The sequence below is a fragment of the Oryctolagus cuniculus genome, chromosome 7, assembly GCF_051225735.1.
Source record: "Oryctolagus cuniculus isolate XC-2025 breed Fujian yellow rabbit chromosome 7, ASM5122573v1, whole genome shotgun sequence".
NCBI classification, from domain to species: domain Eukaryota; kingdom Metazoa; phylum Chordata; class Mammalia; order Lagomorpha; family Leporidae; genus Oryctolagus; species Oryctolagus cuniculus.
The window spans coordinates 27,931,570-27,954,805 of record NC_142873.1 but is presented as its reverse complement, the minus strand read 5'-3'; the positions used below and the strand labels follow the sequence as shown (position 1 = coordinate 27,954,805).

Genomic DNA, 23,236 nt, shown 5'->3' with positions numbered 1-23,236 from the left:
TAAGCATTCACTGGCATTTCACAATGACTGGAACATTTACTCTGGGACATTATGATTAATTCAAAGCATGTTTCCCAAATGAATCGCCTAAAATTGGGGGCTCACCTCAGATTCACTAAACCCTGATCTCTGGGGGTGTTGCTCAACCTGGGATGTCCAGGCATGATTCACACTCGCCCCTGTCTCCAGACCGTCTCCTGTGGAGGGGTAACTCCTTGTCCCCTTGGCAACTGCTCTTTGCAAGCTGCCAACTTTGCTCCTGCGCTATCAACACTCTAACGCCATGGGAAGGGCTGTGACGAGTTTCTGGAAAGTGAATAGGAAGTTGACTTTCTAAACAGCCTGACACTGAGGGGAGGCAGTCAGACTATAAGAAGCCTGGGTTTGGCAAAGGGCAGAGAGCCAGTGGAGTCGAACAGGAGATGGTAAGTTCATTTTTCTTTCGTATGGGAAGTAGATGAGTTGATGTGGCTTGGGACTGAATCAGGCAGATAAAGGTTCAGAAAGCCAAAACCAGCAGCAATCATAGAGTTTCATACTGAAGAGACTGTGAGGGTTGGCAAGCACATCTAAACTTGCTCTCCACTAGGAGCCTCCCAGCATCCCTGTGAGCTGAGGAGGTTATTTGCATTTAACAAATGAAGACTTTGTGGCTTAGAGAAGCTGTCTGTTCAGCCTAAGACTTCACCTTTAGGCTTGATCATGTGAGGACCTGCATCCTGTTTTCTGGCTCCAAATCTGCTGTTCTTCTTACTAGAATATTCTGGGACCCTTTTGAGTGGATCTTGGTAAGCCTGTCAGTTCCTTTCCCAGGACTGCTGTTCTCTCTGGGATAAATAGAAGGGTCGGGGAGTGCCCTGGGACAAGCCTACAATTGAGTGGTTTCTCATCCCCAGCCCTCTTCTTTCTCTACGCCCATATCTGTGTAGTTTTAGCTTCTGCTCTAAATTAAAGCTTTTTAATGACTCAGTCTCTGCTTCTCTAAAATGAACAAAATAATAGCATTCTATTTTGTAGTGTCATTGTAAGGATTAAATAAAATGATACTAAAAACTATTTATATCTGAGTCTGGAAAATAATAACTAGTAAATGATAGCTATTTTTATTGTTAGGAGAAAGAGAAAATTCTTGGGATAGTGTTGGATTTAGAACCCAGAGAAGATGCAAAAGTAACCAGGCATTTCAACTTCAGTAATGTTTCCCTAAATGAGACACATAAGGTTAGGCCACCTCTAATTCCACCTTTGCTCCACACCAACTCATCAGTGATATCCCACAGAGTCCCACTTTCCAAAATCCTACAGTCTGTGGCTAGGGAGGAATCAGGCAGGTCTCTGCTCTTGTGTGCATTTCTAAGGGCTCAAGAAGAAAGTAGAGCAAATACCTGATTCATCCCACCTCTTTACTTTACCACAGCACTTTTCAAATAACATATGAGCATTTTCTGTTTTGGGGAAACAGGGACAAGGGGATAACAAATAGAAGAGGAAGCAGTTCAAGCCTGTCCTAAATTTGAACCACAGTGAAATAAGGACGTAGATTTCTTTATTCTCTTTTTGCATGTCATACTTCTCAATTCTCAACTCAAGTGAATAAGCAATTGTTCTCCTCCATTCTCTTTGATGTCCTTCTCTCTATTTCAAAGATATGAGCCTATTGAATCATGGAGGTCTTGTAGATTCTGGGTAGAAACCATGAAGATCTGACTCCAACCTACCTTTTCTATTAACCTTGACCACATAAACACTGATCTTTAAATCTCATCCCTTTGTAGTGATCTGCCACTGACTTCATCTCATATTCCTCTCCTTCACTGCTCATTAGATTTCAGCCACACAAATGTTCTTTGAATATATTACACTATGCTTCTACCTTACAATCTTTGAATTTGCTTTCTTCTCTGCTTTTTTCACTACCAATTTGCTATATGAGGACAGGAATTGCATCTATTCTCATCATTTTAGCTCCTTTCTCTAGAACAGTGTCTGGCATTGTAGGTACTTAATCAACAAATAATAAATAAATAACAACAATAAATAATGGGAAAGAACAGAACACCTCTCTTGGTGTGGGGGTGGAAATGGTTGTGATGGGACAATTCCTCTGAGGAGGAAACTTTTGGATTCACAGAGCTAGGCAGACCCAGAAAGAGGGGATGCTGTGGGCACAAGAGCACAGGGAACAAACAATGCTTCCTGGAAATTATATGATGCTTTATTGTAAATGCATTGTTAAGTTTCAGAGAAAGCATGGGGTGATTAAGGGGTATTGGCAGGGGATAAGAATGGATGAACAGGAAGAGGCCACATCTGAAAAGGTTTGACTCAGAGTTTGCTCAGAAAGTGGGAACAGCTGAAAGATTTTAAGTAGTAAGGCAATATGGTCATATTTTTGTGTTGGGACTATTATTCTCATGGCATTTTAGAGAAAGAATTGGAGAAAGTTTATGTAGAAAATGTGGCCAGTTAGAGGACGAGTGCCCTGGTCTGGGAAAGAAATGATGGCATCTAAGCTAATTCTGTGACAATCAAGGGAAATTTGGAGAATGGTTAGGTATTTCATCAGAAGAGAAAGTCAGTGTTGATGTGATTGATGTGAAGGGTTACGATGAGGAAGAGATCCTTGTTCTTTCCTCTTTGCTACAACTTGGTGGAAGACTGCAGGGTGTCTGTGGACAGGTAGGGGACAGGGACAGTGGTGGTATCACAGCCTTTCAGAGTCATATGCAGTCCAGAGGGTGAGATTGAAATTTGCCTTCCCTTCTCCCATTTCTAAGAGTTTCTGCTGTCCAGTGCCCTCCAGGCTTCCTGGGGTATACCAACTGTGGGGCAGTCCTTGCTCCTCCCTCTTCTCCTCCATTTGTTCCTTGTATCCCAACCTGGAGTTAAGAGACTGAGTCCTGTTCATTGATCTCTTAATTAGGAAGAATGAAGGAATGAGACCTCGTACCCTTAAATTCTCTCACAAATAGAGTGAGACGAAGTTCTAAGAAAAATTGTATGTGTGTAATCGCCAGAGGCCCAAATGTATTTTAATAAATTTTACTGTATTTGTTTAAGATATACAATATTTTAAGGCATGCATATGGGTGGTAAAAAGCTCACTACAGGCTGGCGCCGCAGCTCAATAGGCTAATCCTCCACCTGCGGCGCTGGTACCCCGGGTTCTAGTCCTGGTCAGGGTGCCAGATTCTGTCCCGGTTGCCCCTCTTTCAGGCCAGCTCTCTGCTGTGGCCTGGGAGTGCAGTGGAGGATGGCCCAAGTACTTGGGCCCTGCACCCCATGGGAGACCAGGAGAAGCACCTGGCTCCTGCCATCGGATCAGCGCGGTGCGCTGGCTGCAGCATGCCGGCCATGGTGGCCATTGGAGGGTGAACCAACGGCAAAGGAAGACCTTTCTCTCTGTCTCTCTCTCTCACTGTCCACTCTGCCTGTCAAAAAAATAAAAAATAAATTAAAAAAAGCTCACTACAGTTAAACAAATTCATATATAAGTACCCTTTTTTGCTGTTTACTTTGTGCGCCAAGAGAAGCTAAAATCTCATTTAGCCTGAATCCCATATACTGTATAATTTTATGATCTATAATGCCTGTGTTGCCCATTAGATCTCTAGACTTGTTGATCTTATGTGTATGTTACTCTGTATGATGGAAAGCAAATGGCAAGAACATATTTTACAGCTTTCCTGTGGTCTTCTAAGCATAATATACTTTTACTTAGATACCATTGCTACTGTAACTACAATGCACTTCTTTATAATGATTACTTATTGTTCTATTTAGCATACCTCTATCTTATTTTTAGTCATTCCCCTGCTACAATTCATTCAACCATTTAGCATAAAATATTCATTAGATGTTAAGCATCTGCTCTACCATGGGTGGGGATTCAGACCTGAATGCCAGCAACTCCCTCCAGCCTTATGCTTCCATGTTTGCTTTGTGTTTGGATTGTGGCTCTCATACTCGGAGGGAGATCACAAATGGAGTTACTTAGGGGAACAAACAAACGACTGTAAGAAGGACCCAGGAAAGCAAAGAATGAGAGGAGAATGGGGCTAGAAAGTGGGAACCTAGGTAAACCCTATCCACTGCGAGTGAAGTCAGTGGGCTGACATAGATTCAGAAGACTAAACCAGTTACTCCAGGCATTACAGAATAATCAAGAGTAGAGCTAAGAGAAGCATTTTAAGCAAAAGGAAGTAGTCAGAAGTATATATTGGTACACTAAGGGCAAGGCTGGTAAGAGTTGAAATCTTCCTTTTATTTGGCAATTTGGACGCTAGTGATAAAGCTCAGATGAGAAGCTTTGTAGGATGATGGGGCGGAGGGTTGGACAGTAAAGGCGAGGCAAGGAAGTGAAGAAAGCATTACATAGAGGAAGGAGAGAAGTCAGGCAGTAACTGCATGGAAGGATAAGGGGCCAAGAGAGTAACATGGACTCTGCCTCTCTAAGAGTGTAAAGCTGTGGTCTTCAGTGTAGAGGAGATGGGATCTCCTTTCCAAGGCACCCTTCTTGCCAACTGTATACACCATATGGAATACCAGCAAGGCATGGGGCTCCTGTGGGTCTCTAGTCCCTCTGCCTCTGAAAAGGGAGGTCAGGGTCAAGCACGTTTTCCTTCTACTCTCTGCCTCTCTCTTTGCCCTGCAATTCCTTTTTGTGCTTTGGAAAAGTGAAGTGAAAGATAAAGATAACCATGGTGCCTGACAAAAGTTTACACAGGCACAGGGTATCACTCCAATGACCCAGTCTCTGACTCCTTTCCAGCGACTTCCAGTTGGAATCAGGCTGCCAGAGAACACTGAAGCAAAGATTAGCAGAACTCATTGCAGCTTCTGCTAGAAGGCATTTCCTCGTGTTTCTACATGTAGCTTGCTGAGTAACACAGAGTAGAATCCTTAACCCTTCAGCACCCTGACCCAGTACCATTCTAAAAACTCTACATGGTGTCTTAAAGAATATCATGGAAAATTCGTGGGATGAAAAAACTTCATGGACTTGAAAACTTTTTGACCAAAATAAAATTATCTTTTAGTTCTCCTTTTCCACAAACGTTTTGAAGATTCCCTCATACTGTACAGCAGGAACAGATGTGAGAAGGTCTGTCTACCCCATGGAAATTTCAGGAGAAAACTATTGAGGAAGATTTTTAAGCATCATCTATGCCCCAATTCACACACAGTTGCCAGTGATTCAAGCTGCTGTCTTACAGTTAACATTAAACATGGGTGAATATAATGGGTATATGCACCTTCTGAAACTGTCTAAACCATCGCGAGTACATTGTTATGTGGACCTACAGCTTGTGGACCTGAGGCTTCTCTAATCCAACTCAAGCACTTGTACTCTTGCACTATAATGCAGTACCCAGTTGTTTCTGTCTCTGTGCCCATACCAACTGGGATGTGACTACCTGCCATTAGCAAGACACAGGCCTGTGCCTAGTACAGTATCTGACCTCAGAAACAGCAAAGTGAATATACCCAGGACAGCCTGGTACAGAACCCTTGCATGGAGAGGAAGAGAGAACAGGTTTACTCAGGAATTAGATGGGAAATCAGGTGGACTAAGGATCATCAGGACAGGTAAGAAGGGCACCTCCCTTCTTCCCTTCTACAAATGCTTAACAAGTGCCTTCCATTTGCTATCATTGTATTCTGCTAGGGGAGGAGGGTTTATACAAGAAATTTCCTTCCATGACTGTGGGGAAAAGGCAGGCCTGGCTGTACATGCCTAGGTTATGATCTCAAAGAATATTTTTAGAAGATTTTATTTATTTATTTATTTGAGAGATAGAGATTCAGATAGACAGAGGGAGAGACAGAGAGGTAATCCATCCACTGGTTCACTCCCCAAATGGCCACAATGGCTGGAGCTGTGCTGATCTGAAGCCAGAAGCCAGGAGCTTCTTCCAGGTCTCCCACATAGGTACAGGTGCCAAAGCACTTGGGCCATCTTCTACTGCGCTCCCAGGCCATCAGCAGGCAGAGAACCTAGACCAGAAAAGGAGTAGTCAGGACACTAACTGGCGCCCATATAGGGTGCTGGTGCTGCAGGAGGAAGCTTAATCTACTATACCATAGCATTGGCCGCCTCAAAGAATATTGTTTGCTTATGCAAGCAGACTATTTCAACAGTGTAACAGGGTCAGGCTCTCTACCCAGCTTTGTGTATACTTGATGAGCAGGGCCCCAACCTTCCCTAACAAATTGGGCTATACATCACATCATTTAAAAATACTTTAAGGGGAGCCGGCGCCGCGGCTCACTAGGCTAATCCTCCGCCTTGCGGCGCCAGCACACCGGGTTCTAGTCCCGGTCGGGGCGCCAGATTCTGTCCCAGTTGCCCCTCTTCCAGGCCAGCTCTCTGCTGTGGCCAGGGAGTGCAGTGGAGGACGGCCCAAGTGCTTGGGCCCTGCACCCCATGGGAGACCAGGAGAAGCACCTGGCTCCTGCCATTGGATCAGCGCGGTGCGCCGGCCGCGGCGGCCATTGGAGGGTGAACCAACGGCAAAAGGAAGACCTTTCTCTCTGGTCTCTCTCTCTCTCTCTCACTGTCCACTCTGCCTGAAAAAAAAAAAAAAAAAAAAAAAAAAAAAAAAAAAAACTTTAAGGGGCAGGTGTTTGGTGCAGTAGTTATGACAACAATTGTGGGATGGGTGGTGTGATACAGCAAGTTAACCTGCCACTGGGTATGCCTACATCCCGTACTGGAGTACCAGGTTCATACCTGGCTATTCCATGCCTCTGATTCAACTTATTACTAAGATGCTGAGAGTATGGCTCAAGTACTTGGATTCACTACCACCCATTTGGAGAACACAGGCGGTCATTTGGGGAGTGAGCCAGCAGATGGAAGATCTGTCACTCTGCCTTTCAAACAAATCTTTAAAAAGAAAGATGCTTCTTGGTATCCCCTGGTTCAAGTTCGGCTCCTCTGTTTCCTATTCAGCTTCCTGCTAATGTTAACCTAGAAGGCAGCTGAAGATGGCTCCAGTAGCTGGATCCCTGCCACCCACATGGGAGACCCAGACTGAATTCCAGCCTCCTCCATTTGATTTAATCAAACCCTGGCTATTTCAGGCTTTTGGGGAGTAAACCATTAGCGGAATAGAAGATTTCTCTCTCTCTCTCTCTCTCTCTCTCTCTCTATCTCTATCTCTCTGCTGAAGAATTCCAAGGAAATGCTAAGTAGATTTGGTATAATCCTCATAGTCTCCTACAGCTGTGAAATAATCTATGAGAGGTGACTGGTACTTGGTGATCAAAAGAAACAGAAATGTATTATTGGATTAAAGCAGAGGATGAACTTTTTCCTCTCTTAGATATAATATGCCTTGATCTGAAGCACTACAAGTCCTATAAGACTTTGAAATGTTTAGAACCAGTTTCTGTGTGTGTGTGTGTGTGTGTGTGTTCGCACATGTGTGTGTATTCTGTTTCAGTAAAGAATTTGCTGAGGAAACTTTGTTTGAGCCAAATTTTATTTAAAAGTTTAAGCAATTAAGATGGGAAATAGTGGTTAGAATTGGGCATGGTGATAGGGAGTCATGATCCTCATCTACTCAACCTTCCCACAAACTTCCTGGAGCTGGTTCCAAAGCCAGAGAGATCTATGAAACTATTCTGTTCAGGGAGAAAACCACTTCCTAAAGTCACCAGAAGGGCACTGTTAGTTTAGAACATGTTGAAAGCTTCCAATCTTCTTGAGCAGAAATCCAGCATAGGTTCAAAGGTAGACACTGGGGTCACCTTCGTGAAGGCTGAGTCGTTGTGCTCCTTACTGGCAATGCTTTTGCTCTCATACTTCCAGAAATATTTTTGGAATACCATGTAACTTCCTGCACTTTTCTAAGTGGACAGCTAACATTTTTCACCATAAATTTTAAAAGAAAAGATTGGACTTCCAGCAGATTGTGAAGATTAGCCTCTTAAAGTTGTTGCATCATTTCTTAGTACAGCCAATGTAATTTAATACCAAAGTGATCTGGTGACCCTCATCACTTAAACCATAAATAAACTTGTAATAACAAGTTTTCCACAACTCATTTTCTCTCCCTTCATACTTCTTTCTTTAATTCTATTTACTTCTCTAAAATTTTAATGACATTTTAAGCTTAAATTCTTTTCTTGATTACCCTATCATTTATTTTAAAGAATAAAAATACAATCAATAGAAATTTTAAAAGATTTTATTTTTCTGAAACCTTAAGTATTTATGTTTAAAATTTATTTTAAATCTTTTTTATTAAGTTAGCATAAAAATTACTTTTAATACACAACTGAATAAACTACCATAAATATACTACAAATTTTGATAAGTAACAAACCATTATATTTAAAATGGTATTAAAATGCCTCTCTATATGGGGAAGGGACTTTTTTCTTATTTATTTGTATATTCATAGATTAATATTATTTATCAATAAAATTAGAGAAGTTTTGTATCAGTTTTTTTCTTATATTTCATTTTTAGAAATTTAAACACTGAAAAACTTCATTAACATGAATAAGTAAATGGGAAGAGAAATTTTATTATACAGTTCTTCCAGTTCTTTGAACTCCTTCTATGTCACATGCTCCAAACTCTATAGTCAAAACTTGGTCAAAGATGTGACTTAATTGGGTCTTCCCTCAAAGTTGGTGAAAGGAAGGAGATAGAAGCCACTGGATTTGAAAATGGAACAAATATGTTACATTATCATAAGTTCTCAACACCTATTCCAATATTTTGAATTGTCTCTGACATACCAATATTTTTAATGTCCAGGGGACAAAACCCCAAGTAAATAGAATATCAGCAAAAAGAATGATTTTCTTTTGTAAAATGGGAGAAGGGTATGTTTTTAGGCAGATTGGTTTTAAAAAGGTTTTCATTTGAAAGGTGAGAACATAAATTCTGATTTAACTAACACTGCTCTTGCTTGTGTAAATTATGTCAGAGTCGTCCTGGTTTGAAAATTTCTCCTAATGTGCTTAGAATGGTATTTTTTGTATATTGAATACAAATACAGTAGTAGAAATAGCTGGTAATACAACACAATCTGAGAAACCTCAGTGGGGTTAAGTCCCCACCAGAGAATTACCACCATACTTGCTTGTCCAAATAAGCAGCACCATAAATCATAACATTAGGATACTCTCAGTTTTAAACCAAGGTTGCTACAGAGGTCAGCTAACTAGTGTTCTAACTTATAAGAACATGAAATATGCCTGCTTATTGAAGTCATTATTCAAAAAGTCCTAATTAGAAAGTGCCAGGCTTCTTACACAAAGATACCTCCTCACCCCAAATCTGGGAGACTTGTCATTGTTTGAGTTGTGTCCTCACTGGTATTTGGTTGGACTGTAGTCAGTTACACATATATACCACCTTACATCATTGCAATTTTCCTACATCATTCACTATTGGGACACAGACTGTGGTAATTCAAAATTTCTCTATAAGAGAGGTTTCAGGCAGGTCTGGCATAGCTGTAAAATTACAGCTCCAAAGAAAATGCATTTTTTTGTTGGCGATAATGCTGGGGTGGCTCTGGGAACACTGATGCAGCAGCTAGACTTGGTCATGTCTGTCACACACCCAGTCATCCACAACAGCAACACAGCATGCATCTGGAAGCCTGGATGTTTATCAAAATAAAATAGGAGCAGACAGAGCTCTTGGTTCAAAGTCATGCTTTTCTGCCATCCCTCTGTCCATGTTATTTAGATGTGCCAAGATTCATCATTTTCATGTGCAATATGAGGAAATTGGGGAAGATGAGCATTTCTAGAATGAATTTGTCTAAAAAATTTTTAAGTGTTAATGGATTTGATGAAATCCTCACAAAAGGGAGTGCATGAGAATAAACAGCTGTTACAGATCCAAGGGGAATAAATTTACTCTATGTTTTAAGATATATTAAATATATACTAAACATTAAATAGTATTGTGCATACCTGTGCTAAAATGGTAAATCAAGCAGTTAAGACATAGATCAACTACACAAAATAGATGGCATTGCATAATACAATTGATGCTCTACACATCAGAATAGTTAGGTATTATTTCTGTGGATCGAGTGCTCATGTGACTTCCTATTATACCTGGTTATACCAGTTCTTAAAGGAAGAATGCTGCATAATAATGACAGTCATATTGCTGTGTTTAGCTTCTTCTTTAGAGATTTTTTAAGGACAGAGAGAATCAGTAGGGAAACTGAGCGCCCATCTGCTGGTTTAGTCTACAAATGCCAACACGAGGGGGTCAAAGCTCTCAATTCAGGTTTCCCACATGGGTGGCAGGATGCCCAGTTCCACGGGTCTCCCTTCCAGTGTCTGCAGTAGCAGGAAGCTGAATCAGGAGACAGAAACAGGTATTGAATCCAGGCCTTCCAATGTGGACGTGGCTAACTGGCTTAACCACTAGGCCAGATGCCCAAAGTGGGTCTGGTATTTTTCTTACAAGCATATTAAAAATATATTGTAAAAGAAATGCATTGGTGGTAAAGTAATTACTCAGGAAATATTTAGTGAAAGAATGAAGAAACAAACTCTGTGTTCAGCTTCAGTATAGTGTTCATCTAAGCCTTGGAAGCACAGCAATGAGAAATGAGAGAGCTTGCACCACCCACCAACTGAAATAGGTAGAATTATAACTCAACATAGCCATTATTAGCTAGAACTGTTTAGGCCTTGTTGGTTGTACGTGGGTACTAAAAGGAGGTTTGCTTTTCTTATTTCAGGCCAGCTGCCTAAAAGTCATCTGGAACCAAAGATTCCAGAAAACGGTCTTCGGAGCAGCCCAACTGCTTTACTTTGGAGCTCTGATCTCTGGTAAGCTTTATGGTACCTCCTCACATGGAATGGAGTAATTAGGCTTAGAGCCCAGAGCAAAATGGGAGAAGTTCAGGATTGCAGGCAGTTGTGAAGCCTGGGAAAACTGTCCAGGTCCAGATTCCTAGAGGATAAACACACCCTATGCCACTGTATTGGTAGAAAAAGGATTCAGGAAGAACTTACGCTGATATATCCAGGACCAACTACCCTATTAAAGCATAGTAGGTACAGTCTCACGGCGGTTCAAGGAACCCATTAAATGTTTTAATTTCTTTAAAGATAATTTTCTTTGAATTCAAAATGTTCTAATATAGAATGTACTCATTTTTATATTGCCTAAGTCCATGAAAGTCAAAATGTGAATCTGGTTATATCAGAATAAAGTTGTGTGGCAAAGCAATTTCATACAGGTATCAGTGCAGAAGGCATTAATGTGACTGGTCCTCAGGCAGGCAGCAGGGGTGAGGGTTGACTAGCAACAATGCTTTATAAACAGGAAAGGCAGACATTTCCAGGCTTGATTGCTTGCATTGTACACCTTCTCACATGGGATCTGGCCTCTTCTGCCCAGTGAGCTGCCACAGGCTACAATAACAGTAATTTACATCATCGTGCCTTTATACTTTTGAAGGGCACATTCTTTGTTTTATTTGATGTCACAAACATTTGTAAAGAATGGATGTTTGAGGCCTGTTTTAACCGTGAGTAAAAAGACATAGAGGAAGTAGAGTAATTTATCAAAAAGAAACAGTCAAGAGAAGTAAAATGAGTGCACGATTTCATATCAGGAGATCTGATTTCTATTCCTGACTCTGCCCCAAACCTGTTGTGTTTCATTCACTCAACAAGTTTCTATGTTGAATGCCTATGAAGTCTAAACTCTATGCTTGGTGCAAGGGATCCAGGGCTAAAAAGAAATCACCATCAGGGATTCTCAGTCTAGTGTATGTGAACCATATCAGTGAAATTAACTGCCATATCATGGCAATTAACTGTGGCAGAAGCAGGGACAGATGCAATGGGCAGCTGGAGGAAGGAGCACTGAGCCTACTTGCGGCTGATACAGAAAATAGGTGGAGTAAGAAAGGAGGGCAGCCAGGGTAACAGGAAGAGGATGTGCAAAGGCACAGAGGAGAAGTTTTGTTTTTCTAAAAAGAGTAAATACGGTGAGCAATGAACGTGGGCCAGCAGGTAGTCTCCGACTCAGAAAGCATTTTGGTTTCCATGTGACGAGGAAGAACCTACCACAAAGATTTTTGCATGTGTGTGTCTTTAAGCTGGGTTTGGACAAATTGTTTGACATTTCCTTAATTTATAAAAGAATAAGAGTAAGTTACATGATCTCTACTGTCTCTTCAATTCTGAAATCTTATGATTCTGAATCTTTTACACCAGAACTTTTTGACATGTTCTTATTCTGGACTTGAATACATTAACAAATGAAATAGAGAAATCACTCTTTTTCATTAAAACAACCACATTAGACAAAAAATCATATTTTGGGTATTTATCTGGTCAGAACTTCTCTGACTTCATGGACGCCTACTTAGGCTCATAGCCTCCGTCTAGTTAGGGTGCTAACTAACCTGGTCCTCACTCTTCTTTACATTAGAGTTAACAAATCAGAAAGAAGTGGCAGCATGGACATATAATTACAGCATAAAAGCATACTCGTGGAATGTTTCCCGTGCCTTCTGCCAGAAATACTACACGGATTTAGTGGCCATCCAGAATAAAAATGAAATTGCTCACCTCAATGATGTCATACCCTACTACAGCTCTTACTATTGGATTGGGATCCGAAAGATCAATGATAAGTGGACTTGGGTGGGAACCAAAAAGCCTCTCACCAAGGAGGCTGAGAACTGGGCAGACAATGAGCCCAACAATAAGAAGAACAATGAAGACTGTGTGGAGATGTACATCAAGAGGTCGACTTCTCCCGGAAAGTGGAATGATGATCGCTGCAGATATAAAAAGCGGGCGCTGTGCTATACAGGTAGGGCCTTCCCCAAACTAAATCCTTCCTGTAAAAAAAAAAAAATACCTTCCCTGGTTTATCACTGTAACCACTAGGCCAATAGCATGAAGTCATAAAGTCAGGGACATGGAAAAAAGGAGTAAACAGTCAGCAATTCTGAACACATTAATGACTGTAAGGTCAAGACTAGAGGAAACTGGCGATGTGAAACTAGAGGAAATGTTAGTATCATCTGGTCCACCTTGCTCGTCCTATAACCGATGAAATGGATGGCCTGAAAGTTTTAATTTCTTAGGGTCAGAGAGCTGGACAGAAGCAAAGTTGGGACTGAAAATCAGTCCTAAACTTTAGGCTCAGAGTTTTTTCAGCACTATGCCTTGGTATAAAAGAAAGTACAAGTTGAGAAGGAATTTATCCCCATCTTTGGGAGACACAGCTGTAACTGCTGTTTATTGAAGGTCAGTAGTCTTTTGTTCCAGATGTTGTGCTGATAGAATGTGCCATTTGATCATTTAGTATTAGTTAGATTTGGTCCTCAGGACAACACTGTCAATCAGGTTCTTCTTTTATTCTTATTTTGCTAGTGATGGAAAAGGTCAGAGTTAATAAGTAATCCGCTCAAGGTTCTAAGCTTGTTGATGGTAGAACCAGTTTCAGATTCATGCTGAATCCAAAGTTGGTGTTTATAACCATATATGCTACTATATTCTTTGCTTTCATCTTCATAAGACACTTTGAGAACATGACTAAGGACTGCAAAAGCTGAACAGAGTTTTAACAACGTGTCTTCAAGTACATTGGGCTTTGATGGGGTGAGGGTAGTGCAGGAAAGGGAAGAAGTGACTGAATCTACTTGATTCTCAGTTCCCTAGTTCAGAGTGAATAGGTGTGCATGTCTGAGAAGGAACACAGAAGCAATCTAGCACATCTTTCTATGTATCATGTGGCTTCTCTTGGTAATATACTCCAAAGTGGACCGACACGTGCCTAGATATTCGGGCAAAGGAAACAACCAACAGAAAACAGTCCAGCCATAGGCCTTGCCCCCAGTTCTAACCTCATCAATAAAAATATCAATAAAAAATATTCAATGTAGTGCCTATTGAAATACTAATCCTCCACAAGTGCATATACCCTCAAAGACTCTTCTTGTAAGAAAGAAGCCCTGGTCTTTTCTCTTCTGTCACTCCAGTGTCACAGACTTAGTGAGGAAGGCCTGAAAGGTCAGCAGTCACCTGCACCGTTTAAACCTGACATATTTAGATTCATGAAATGTCCTCTAATAAGATGTTTGTTCTTTACCATAAGTAAGTCTTAAACATATCATTTGGCTCCTTTGTTCCTCTGATTTATGGCATTGAGTCTATATTTGCAACAAAAGGTGGGAGGGTTTTGACCCCAACATTGTCAATCTGGGCTCAGAGAAGCATCCTGCATAAGGTCTCACAGCAGGTAGGCAGCAGAGCCAGGATTCAGATCATATGTATATGACCCTTTCCCACCCCACATCTGGTTTCTAGCCTCCATGCTCTAATGTCTGGCACAAGGTTTCTACAATAATGCAACTCTTTGGAAAATCCTGGTTTGAAAACCATAACTCATTTGTACTCCCAATACAGGAGTTTCTTTGTCCGCATATCTATCCATGGCTCCATTTGTCCCTCAGTTGCCACACATAGTTAGCCCTCCTTAGGAAACACTACATACAGAGTGAAATGGAGCTGAGCAGTACTCCATCAGATTTCCACAATACTTTTTATGGGGAACAGGGTGGGTCTCAGACAACATTGTGGTTCTCTGTGGTCTGGTTGGCTCATTCCTGCTAGAGAGGGCTGAGTCTACAGCTCATCTCCTGTGATCCCCATGTTTCTGATTCTTGTGTATCTATGCAGCTTCCTGCCAGGACACATCCTGCAGCAAACAAGGGGAGTGCATCGAGACCATTGGGAATTACACCTGTTCCTGCTACCCTGGGTTCTATGGCCTGGAATGTGAATATGGTAAGGCTTCTATTTTGTTGATATTATTTTGGTCCTGGGTCTTATACTAGAGATGATGCCATGAAGCAAGTCATGTTGGAAACTTTCCAGTGAGTAAAGATTAATCCCAGGCCCCCTCTATCATCTGTTTCCTGTCTCCTTAAAACTGTTTCTATACAGACTATGGATAAAAATATTTTATTCCTAAAGACAACAGTCACTCATAAAATTTCAAAAGGGAAAGAAAGAAGGTAAAAAAAAGCAAATAAAATTGGCTATTTCAGATTAATTTTACATGTTTGAAATGAAACTAGCAAAAGAATGACAACTTCCCAAGAAGCAGCCGGTATAAAGGAATGAAGTCAAGATTGGCAGTAAAAGAAATGAAGTGGAGATGGCTATGAGCCTAGGAAGATAGAGTTAAGAGTGTCACACAAATATGAGGGTACCCCAAATAGATAATGGAAAATGGAATTAATAGATAATGTTCAATTTGGTGCAAATTTTAAAGAAGATTTATTTACATATTTGAAAGGCAGAGTTAAAGAAGGAGGGCAAGAGAGCCAGCCAGCCAGTTTGCAATCTTCTATCCATTTGTTCATTCCCACAAATGGCCACAACTGCTGGGGCTGGGCAAGGTTGAAGCCAGGAGCCAGGACCTAGGTCCTAGATCCAGGTCCCCCACATGGGTAGCAGGGCCCCAGGTATTTGTGCCATCTTCTGCTGCTTTCCCAGACACATTAGCAGGGAGCTGGATTGGAAGTGGAACAGCAAGGACTCAAACTTGGCACTTGTATGGGATGCCAACATCACAGATGACAGCTTAACCCACTATGCCAGCCCTTTAACATGTATTTTCTAGGAAATTTTTGAAATGCCCTAGTAGTTCCAGCCTTCATGGACTTAAACAAGTAGAGAGAAGAATGGTGAATATTGTAGAGGCCAAGGAGTATAGAGGAGAAGGAGGCATGAGGAGAAATTGATTAATGAGTACAATGGTATAGCCAGATAAGACGAATAAGTTCTGGTGTGTTATCACACAAAAGAGCGACCTAATGAACAATATTGTATCACATAACTCTAAACATCTTGAAGAAATGCTTTTGAATGTTCTCATCACAAAGAAATGATAATCAGTTGAGATGATGGATAATCTAAATACCCTGATCATTAAGCAGAGTATACCAAAGCATCACACTGTACCCCACAGAAATATACAATTAATCACTTAATTAAAAAATACACCAAAAGCAAAAGTTCCAAGGCAGGCATTTGGGATTGTTGTTAAGACACCATTTAGGATGCCCATATCTTATGTCAGAGTACCTGGATTCAAGTCATAGCTCAGGTACCAATTCTGATTTCCTGCTCATGAGACCCAGGAAGACAACAGGTAATGGTTCAAATACCTGGGTTCCTGCCATCCATGTAAGAAAGAGGATGGAGTTCCTGATTCCTACATCTGCTTGGCCCAGCCCCAGCTATTGCAAGCTTTGGAAAGTGAACCAACAGATGAAACATCATTCAGCTAGTCTGTATCTCTCATTCCCTTTCAAATAAATAATATTTTCCAGCTTATCTTTACGTCCAAAATTCGAAAGAAAATAAATCAACATTTGTGTCCCCTACAGTCAGAGAGTGTGGAGTACCTGACGTCCCTGAACACACCTTCATGAACTGCAGCCACCCCCTGGGAATGTTCTCCTTCCACTCACAGTGCAGTTTCCACTGTGCTGAAGGGTTCCAACTGAGTGGACCCAGCGAGCTGGAATGCTTGGCTTCTGGAGTGTGGACCAGTGAGCTCCCACAGTGTGAAGGTATGTAGATTTCATTCTTTCTATCCTCACTGACAGCTAGAATTTGGGGTGGGGATTGAGTTTTTTCCATTTAAAAAAGTGGGAAATAATGATGACCTACATTAAATGGAGAATTTTGGATATCACTGTTACCTATCAACGATAGTAACACTAGTTTTGATTTTCAGGGTATTTTGTATCTGTAGAGTAGGGTAGTCACTCAATTTAATTCTTCTTCCTCAGGCAAAAACATTCTAAAGGGAACCCTCTCTGCTTGCTAATTACAAATTGAACAAGTACAGTGATGAGGGCTTAAGGGTTGAGTGTTACTAGTCTGATGATTTTAACCTTGCTTCTTTAAATTAAAAACAATGGTGTTTGGAGCTTCCCAAACAGCTATTGAAAGTACCATTTAACTAAGCAAGCATATCACCTTGCCTGCCACTTTGGGAAGGTACAGCCGCTGCAGAAACCTAAGACTTCTGGGACCGGCATTGTCACCTAGCAAGTAAAGCTGCCACCTGCAATGCCAGCATCTCACATGGGCACAGATTTGAGTCCTGGCTGCTCCACTTCTGATACAGCTCCCTGTTAATGGCCTGGGAAAAGCAGTAGAAGATGGACATCAAGAGTTTGGGCTTCTGCCATTCATGTGGGAGACTCAAATGAAATTCCTGGCTTCAGCGTGGCCCAGCTCTGGCCATTGCAGACATTTGAGGAGTGAACCAGAAGATGCAAGCTCTCTCTCTCACTCACTCTGTCTCCCCTCACCTCTCCCACACTCTGACTTTCAAATAAGTAAATAAATCTTTAATAAATAATCCTAAGACTTCTAAGGTGCTGGGTATGATTGCTGTCCAGTGTCCATCCCTAAAGACTCCTGAGTGAGGAAACACGAGCTCTCTCCACAGGGCAAGAGCATCCCAGCACCATGCTGCTCTAGTTTCAGTTGTGAAAGTGATTTGTGTTAGTTGGGCCAGAAGTGGTGCAATGCATAACTAAGGGGTGTGTGGAGGAGAGCTTCAGGCAGCTGGGGATGTAAAATATCCACTGCACCCAATCCTTGCGAGAGTTTGCATGAAACAGGCCAATTTATGGAGAGCACCGGATTGGAAGAGGACCCGCTAGGAGGCAAACTGGGGCCCATGTGGGATGCAGGGGCTTCAAGCAGAGGTTTATCCTACTATGCCACAGCACTGGCCCCTAAGTTAGCAAATTTCAAAAGAGCTGTTGAGCTGCAAAAAATTTCAGCAAAGGGTCTTTATGTTTGCCCAGCAAAACGTTAAGGATCTATCATTCTGTTGAAATGTTAAATTTCTCTAATCCTTACAGAAACTGCTTTTCCTTTTTTTTTTTTTAATAAAAGGGCTAATTCTTTGTGATTGTAGAGCCTCAAGCTGTTCATACCTTTCAATCTACTAACAAACATCATTGGAAAACTGAAAATAGTAACTCTCCTTATACCTATCCTTCAGCGAGACTGAGAACATCTGGGATGGAAAAGGGTGGCAGAGTCTAGAAAAACAAGAAGCTTATTTTACTACAAACAAAATTATTAAGCTATCCCTTCCCCAGAACCCACAACCCACAACCCACAAACATGAATAGCCTCATTTATAAATTCACATAAGACAGGAAAAGGTGACATCCACATATATAAGAAGACATCAAGAGATCTACCAAAACAGGTTTACAGAGGTATAGGGAGCAAAAGGTATTAAGAATTGAGCCTGGAGTAACCCTTATCTGAAGACTGATACTCCAAGGTAGGGCATTCTAAACTTTTTCTTTTGTTTCTTCTGAGGTTTTTTATTTTGAAAGTCATAGATACAAAAAAGAGGGAGGGGGACAAGGAGAGAGAGAGAGAGAGAAAGAGAGAGAGAGAGAGAGAGAGAGAGTTTGTTAGTTCTTCTATTCACTGTTTTACTCCTCAGATGGCTGCAACAGCCAGTGCTGGGACAGATGGAAGAAGCCATGAGCCAGGAGCTTCATCCAGTCTCCCATATGGGTGGCAGAGTCCAAACTCCTCTGCTTTTTCCAGGCTATTAGCAAGGAGTTGGATCAGAAGTGGAGCAGCCAGGACATGAACTGGCTCCCTGACAGGATGCCAGCATCATGGGCGGTGGCTTTACCTGCTATGCCACAGTGCCAGCCCTTGATCTTCTGACCCTTTCATCTTCCCAGCTCTGCCTCAACTTCCAGAGGCTGTCCCTCCCACCACTGCCTTCCATTGGTTGGTGTGGTTTTTCTCCTTCCTCATTGCCTTTCTCTTTCTTTTTCCTTGGTTTTTCTTTACAGTTGTGCAGTGTGAGCATTTGGAAACTCCCAGTAAAGGAACCATGGACTGTGTTCATCCACATGCTGACTTTGCATATGGCTCCAGCTGCAAATTTGAGTGCCAACCTGGCTATCAAGTGAGAGGCCTGGACACACTTCACTGCAATGGCTCTGGCCAGTGGACTGCACCCCTGCCGACCTGTGAGGGTAAGATTTTTCTTCAGTGGTCCCTAGTGCACTCAAGGAGGAGTCGTGACACAGTAAAAGCAAAACAAAACAAAAAAGGGCTCTTAGTGTCAGGGTGATCTCTCTCTTTGTCTGTCTCTATCCCTCCCTCTGTTTCCAAATAAAATTAGTAAGTAATTCTGAAAATCCAATTAGATCCTAAAAAGAAAAAGAGCTTATGATGCAATCCTGGTTAATTACATAACTCCACAAAACTAAATTCTGTGCAATTGCCTCACATCCATAGCTCTTAATGATGGGGAGGTGGTATTGGGTGCAGAAGTAGGAAATTAAAGGCTGGATCCATGAATTCCCAGATCTAAATTCTCAGCCCAATTCTGGTACTGTGTAGCTATGAGACTTAACATATCCAAACTTCACTTTCCTCATTTATAAAGTAAGAGAGAAGCACTAAGGGATTTTTGGTCCTCAAACGCCCTGACTTTGTAAAAAACAAACAAATAAACAAATAAAAAAACAGAAGTGAAAGCCTAGAGAAAAGGATAGTTTCTATTCTCTGCAAAACTCCAAAACTTCAAGAACAGCCTGGAGATGAAGTGCTTTCTCAAGGAGAAACAGAAGAAAATAGTCATTATCAGCACTTCGGTCACGCAGGGCTTAATTGTGTTTAGGAACTCCCTTAGGCTGCATTCTCTGGGCAGTTGAAGTCTGATTAGGATGATATCTGATTAGGATGACATCTGATTAGGCTGACAAATTTGTCCAGAGACAAAGCCCATTCAGCTTTATTTCATAAGAGTGGGTAATAGCATCAAAAAATAAGGTATTCTCTTCCAACTTTTGCTTTGTATGTTCAGCCTTTTTCCTGTATATACTCTTTCCAGAACCAGTAAGTGTGTTAATAAATATCCAGTGAGCACCCTCAGTAGACTGAACACTGTGCTAGACTCTGTGAGACAGGTCCATAAGATCCATCCAGCCTCAAGGAGACTGTGGTACAATGGGGAAAAACTGAAATCATACATGAACAATGCAAAGGACAGGGGCTATGGGAGCCCACAGAGGGAGTTCTTAACCCCCAACGAGGGTGTGCAGAGAGGGCTTCTTAAGAAAAGTGAAGGCTCGCAGATGAGAATGAGCCAGGCAAAGAAGTGCATGAAAAGGAGGAATTGTGGGATCCGCACACACTGATGATATGGGTAGGAAAGGTATAACATCACCGCAGAGGCTCTGCTGTAGAAGACCTGGGCTCTTCCACTACCCAGTTCAAACAACTTTTTTCTATTTAGCTGTCATGTGCAAGCCACTGGAGAGCCCCGACCATGGAAGCATGGATTGTCCCCCATCTGAAGGGGCATTTCCATACAACGCCAACTGCAGCTTCCACTGTGCTGAGGGTTTCGTGCTTAGAGGAGCTGAAGAAGTGCAGTGTGCCGACTCGGGACAGTGGACAGCACCAGCCCCTGTCTGCCAAGGTACTGTGACACTGAAAACATTTCTTCTATGCCTCCTGGTCACTAAAGACACCCGCATTTGCAGGTAACATTGCCGTTCATCTATTCATCACACATCCACTAAGAACTTACCATGTGCCAGTTCCTTTGTGCTGAGCATTAGGGATCAAATACTGAGCAAAACCAATCTCAGTCACAATATGCTCATTACAGCACAGTCAAGGAAGGGGTGCTTTGATTGGCACATATAGGATGGGTTGAGGATACAGGAGCTGTGGAAAAGGAACGATGCTTGAGGAACAACACAGGCTGGTGGAAGAGCAGTAGACAAGGCGTTGAGTTCAGTTCCATCATTTCCTGTCGATAGGATATGAACTGTGTGAAGCTCAGTGTCTTCTGTAAAATGAGAATATTTTATCTACCTCACTAGTACTTAGGGATTAATGCATGTAAAGGCAACTTTAAAGCTGCTGTTAGCTTTATGACTCTAGGGAAAATAATGACGATGATGATATTACCTTAAACACCATTTGTCTGTAGTCTGGTTTGACAAAATGATCCTCTTCCAATATTTCATGCTTTCAATGCTTTGCTCTTTTGTGAGTACTAAGGAACAGAGAGGATGATCATCAGTAGGATGATGACGATTTACACAAAGAATTAATGTTTCAAAAGTAAGATATTTGCATTCCATGTTGCCATTTACAGAAACCCCTTGAAAAATTTATGTGAGTCCCTAGGTCTAAGTATTCCTTGATTTTTAAACAGAGGCAGTGGTTTACAAGTGAATCCTGGAGAACTATTTTTTACACACATGTTCATTACAGAATTGTTTACAATGAGTAAAACACAGAAGCAATCTAATTGTCTATCAGTGGATAAACGTATAAATAAAATTGGTATATACATACAGTAGAATATTATTCAGTCCTAAAAAGGAAGGGGATTCTGACACATACTGAAACATGGATGAAACTTGTGGATATTATGCTTAAAGAAAAAAGCCAGCCACAAAGACAAATGTTGTGTTATTCCACATATATAAAAGAGATGTGGTTTAGTTAAAAATCATACAAGAGTAAAATAGAATGATAAAAGAGGAATGAGTTTAATGGCATAGAATTTCAGTTTGAGATGATGAACAGAATTATGGAGAGGATAATTGTGATGGTTGCAAAGCAATATGAGTATATTTAATATTATTTAATTGTAAAGTTAAAATTGGCTAACTGATAAATTGTTGATTTTATGCTATATATTTATATATTACCACAATTAAAAAAAACTTAAAAAACAAGGCAGCAGAGTAATTGATGGCCACATACCAACATGGTGAGAGTTAGGGTGATGGGAGGTGTTGAAGATGTATCATCTGAAAGAGAAAGACACACAGAGCCCTTTGACATACTTAAAAGAGGTGGTAAGGATTCCTTGTACCATTCTTATCTCCAGGTGGATAAATGTCTAACCATCTAAAACCAAAATTCTAAAAACTCTGAAATCCAAAACACTTCGGGTTTCAGGTAGAGGAGACTCAGCTTCATATTTTAGATAAGAAAAGACCTGACATATGTAGAACACATGTGCTCTCTCCCTATATAATCATCTATTTCACATGCGTAAGATCATGGCATAGGTTAGAATTTTTATTCTGCCTTTTCATTCCATAGCATGCATTGGAACACTTCTTATACGTTTCTGAGATGAAATACATCATTTTAAGTGACCTTCAATTTTCCTTTCATGGATCCGCTGTAATTTATTTAAGCCTTAGATTGGCAACATTTATTCTTGTTTTTAATATTTTGGTCTTACAAATAATGTCTTAAAATCTGATTTTCCAAATTGCATCTTTATAACATACTTAGCATAGATTCTTGGATCTTAATGATAGTTTAAAAATTATTTATATTTATTACCAAAATGCTCAATAGTGGCTGAGCATTTTCCTTATCAAATTCTTCATGTGGCATGGTAATTAAGTGCACTTTGCTCACCTTCCAAGGTAAAACAAGCTCAGTTCAGAAACCTCTGTTCCTGGCACTAGAAACGGTTAACCAAGTCAAAATCATAAGGAGCGTTTTTGTAACCGACTATTTCCTTACTCCGTTTCTTCCTCACTTCCTCACCTTAGCTTTGCAGTGCCAGGATCTTCTACCTCCAAATAAGGCCCAGGTGAGCTGCTCCCACCCCTTTGGTGCCTTCAGGTACCAATCAGTCTGCAGATTCTCCTGTGACGAGGGCTCGCTCCTGGTGGGAGCAAGTGAGCTTGAGTGCTTGGACACCGGACGTTGGAGTGCTGTCCCTCCAGAATGCCAAGGTAAGAGTGCGAACTTCTCAGCATCTTGGGACTACAGTGCAGCAGTGGTTGAAGGGGTAGATTTTAGACTCGTAGCTATGTATGGCTCACCTTGAAATGTACAGGAAAATTAACATCCTGCAACACAAGGATCCCAAATGAAAATGTCTTCAGTGACTAAGCAGGTAGCACATGTCAGAATATTTGACAATAAGAGAATGGCCCTTGCTAACTCCTTATCAGAGTGTTTCCTAGCACCTAAAGGCTGCTACCATCAGGTGAATTCTCCTCTCCAAGCTAAAAATAGTATATGGAAAGAAGACCAGAGCAGGGAAGAGTAGTTTCCGGGTGGTCGTCCTGAGACTGACCTGGCAGTGCCACAGGACGTAGTGGTAGAATGGGAGGAGACGCAAGGTGGTGAAGTTGAGCGGGGAGGATTT

The 23,236-nt window shown here is 41.3% G+C and overlaps 1 protein-coding gene and 1 long non-coding RNA gene across 3 annotated transcripts in view; one reads left to right on the top strand and one right to left on the bottom strand.

Moving 5' to 3' along the window:
• The first annotated feature begins 239 nt into the window (after window positions 1–239).
• SELP (selectin P) overlaps window positions 240–23,236 on the top strand; it is a 42,111-nt gene continuing 19,114 nt past the window's right edge. The window contains exons 1-8 of one of the 2 annotated variants that reach the window (XM_008264081.5): window positions 240–425; window positions 10,731–10,821; window positions 12,437–12,823; window positions 14,698–14,805; window positions 16,416–16,601; window positions 18,879–19,064; window positions 20,333–20,518; window positions 22,632–22,817. In XM_008264081.5, coding sequence (XP_008262303.3) covers window positions 423–425; window positions 10,731–10,821; window positions 12,437–12,823; window positions 14,698–14,805; window positions 16,416–16,601; window positions 18,879–19,064; window positions 20,333–20,518; window positions 22,632–22,817 — 1,333 coding nt within the window. In that variant the 5' untranslated portion in view covers window positions 240–422. 2 annotated transcript variants of the gene reach the window in all.
• Window positions 21,011–22,759, bottom strand: LOC149125385 (uncharacterized). The gene is made up of 3 exons (XR_016237063.1): window positions 22,627–22,759; window positions 21,823–21,869; window positions 21,011–21,103 (listed from the first exon to the last, which is right to left on the bottom strand). It is a non-coding gene; the product is annotated as an uncharacterized LOC149125385 (long non-coding RNA).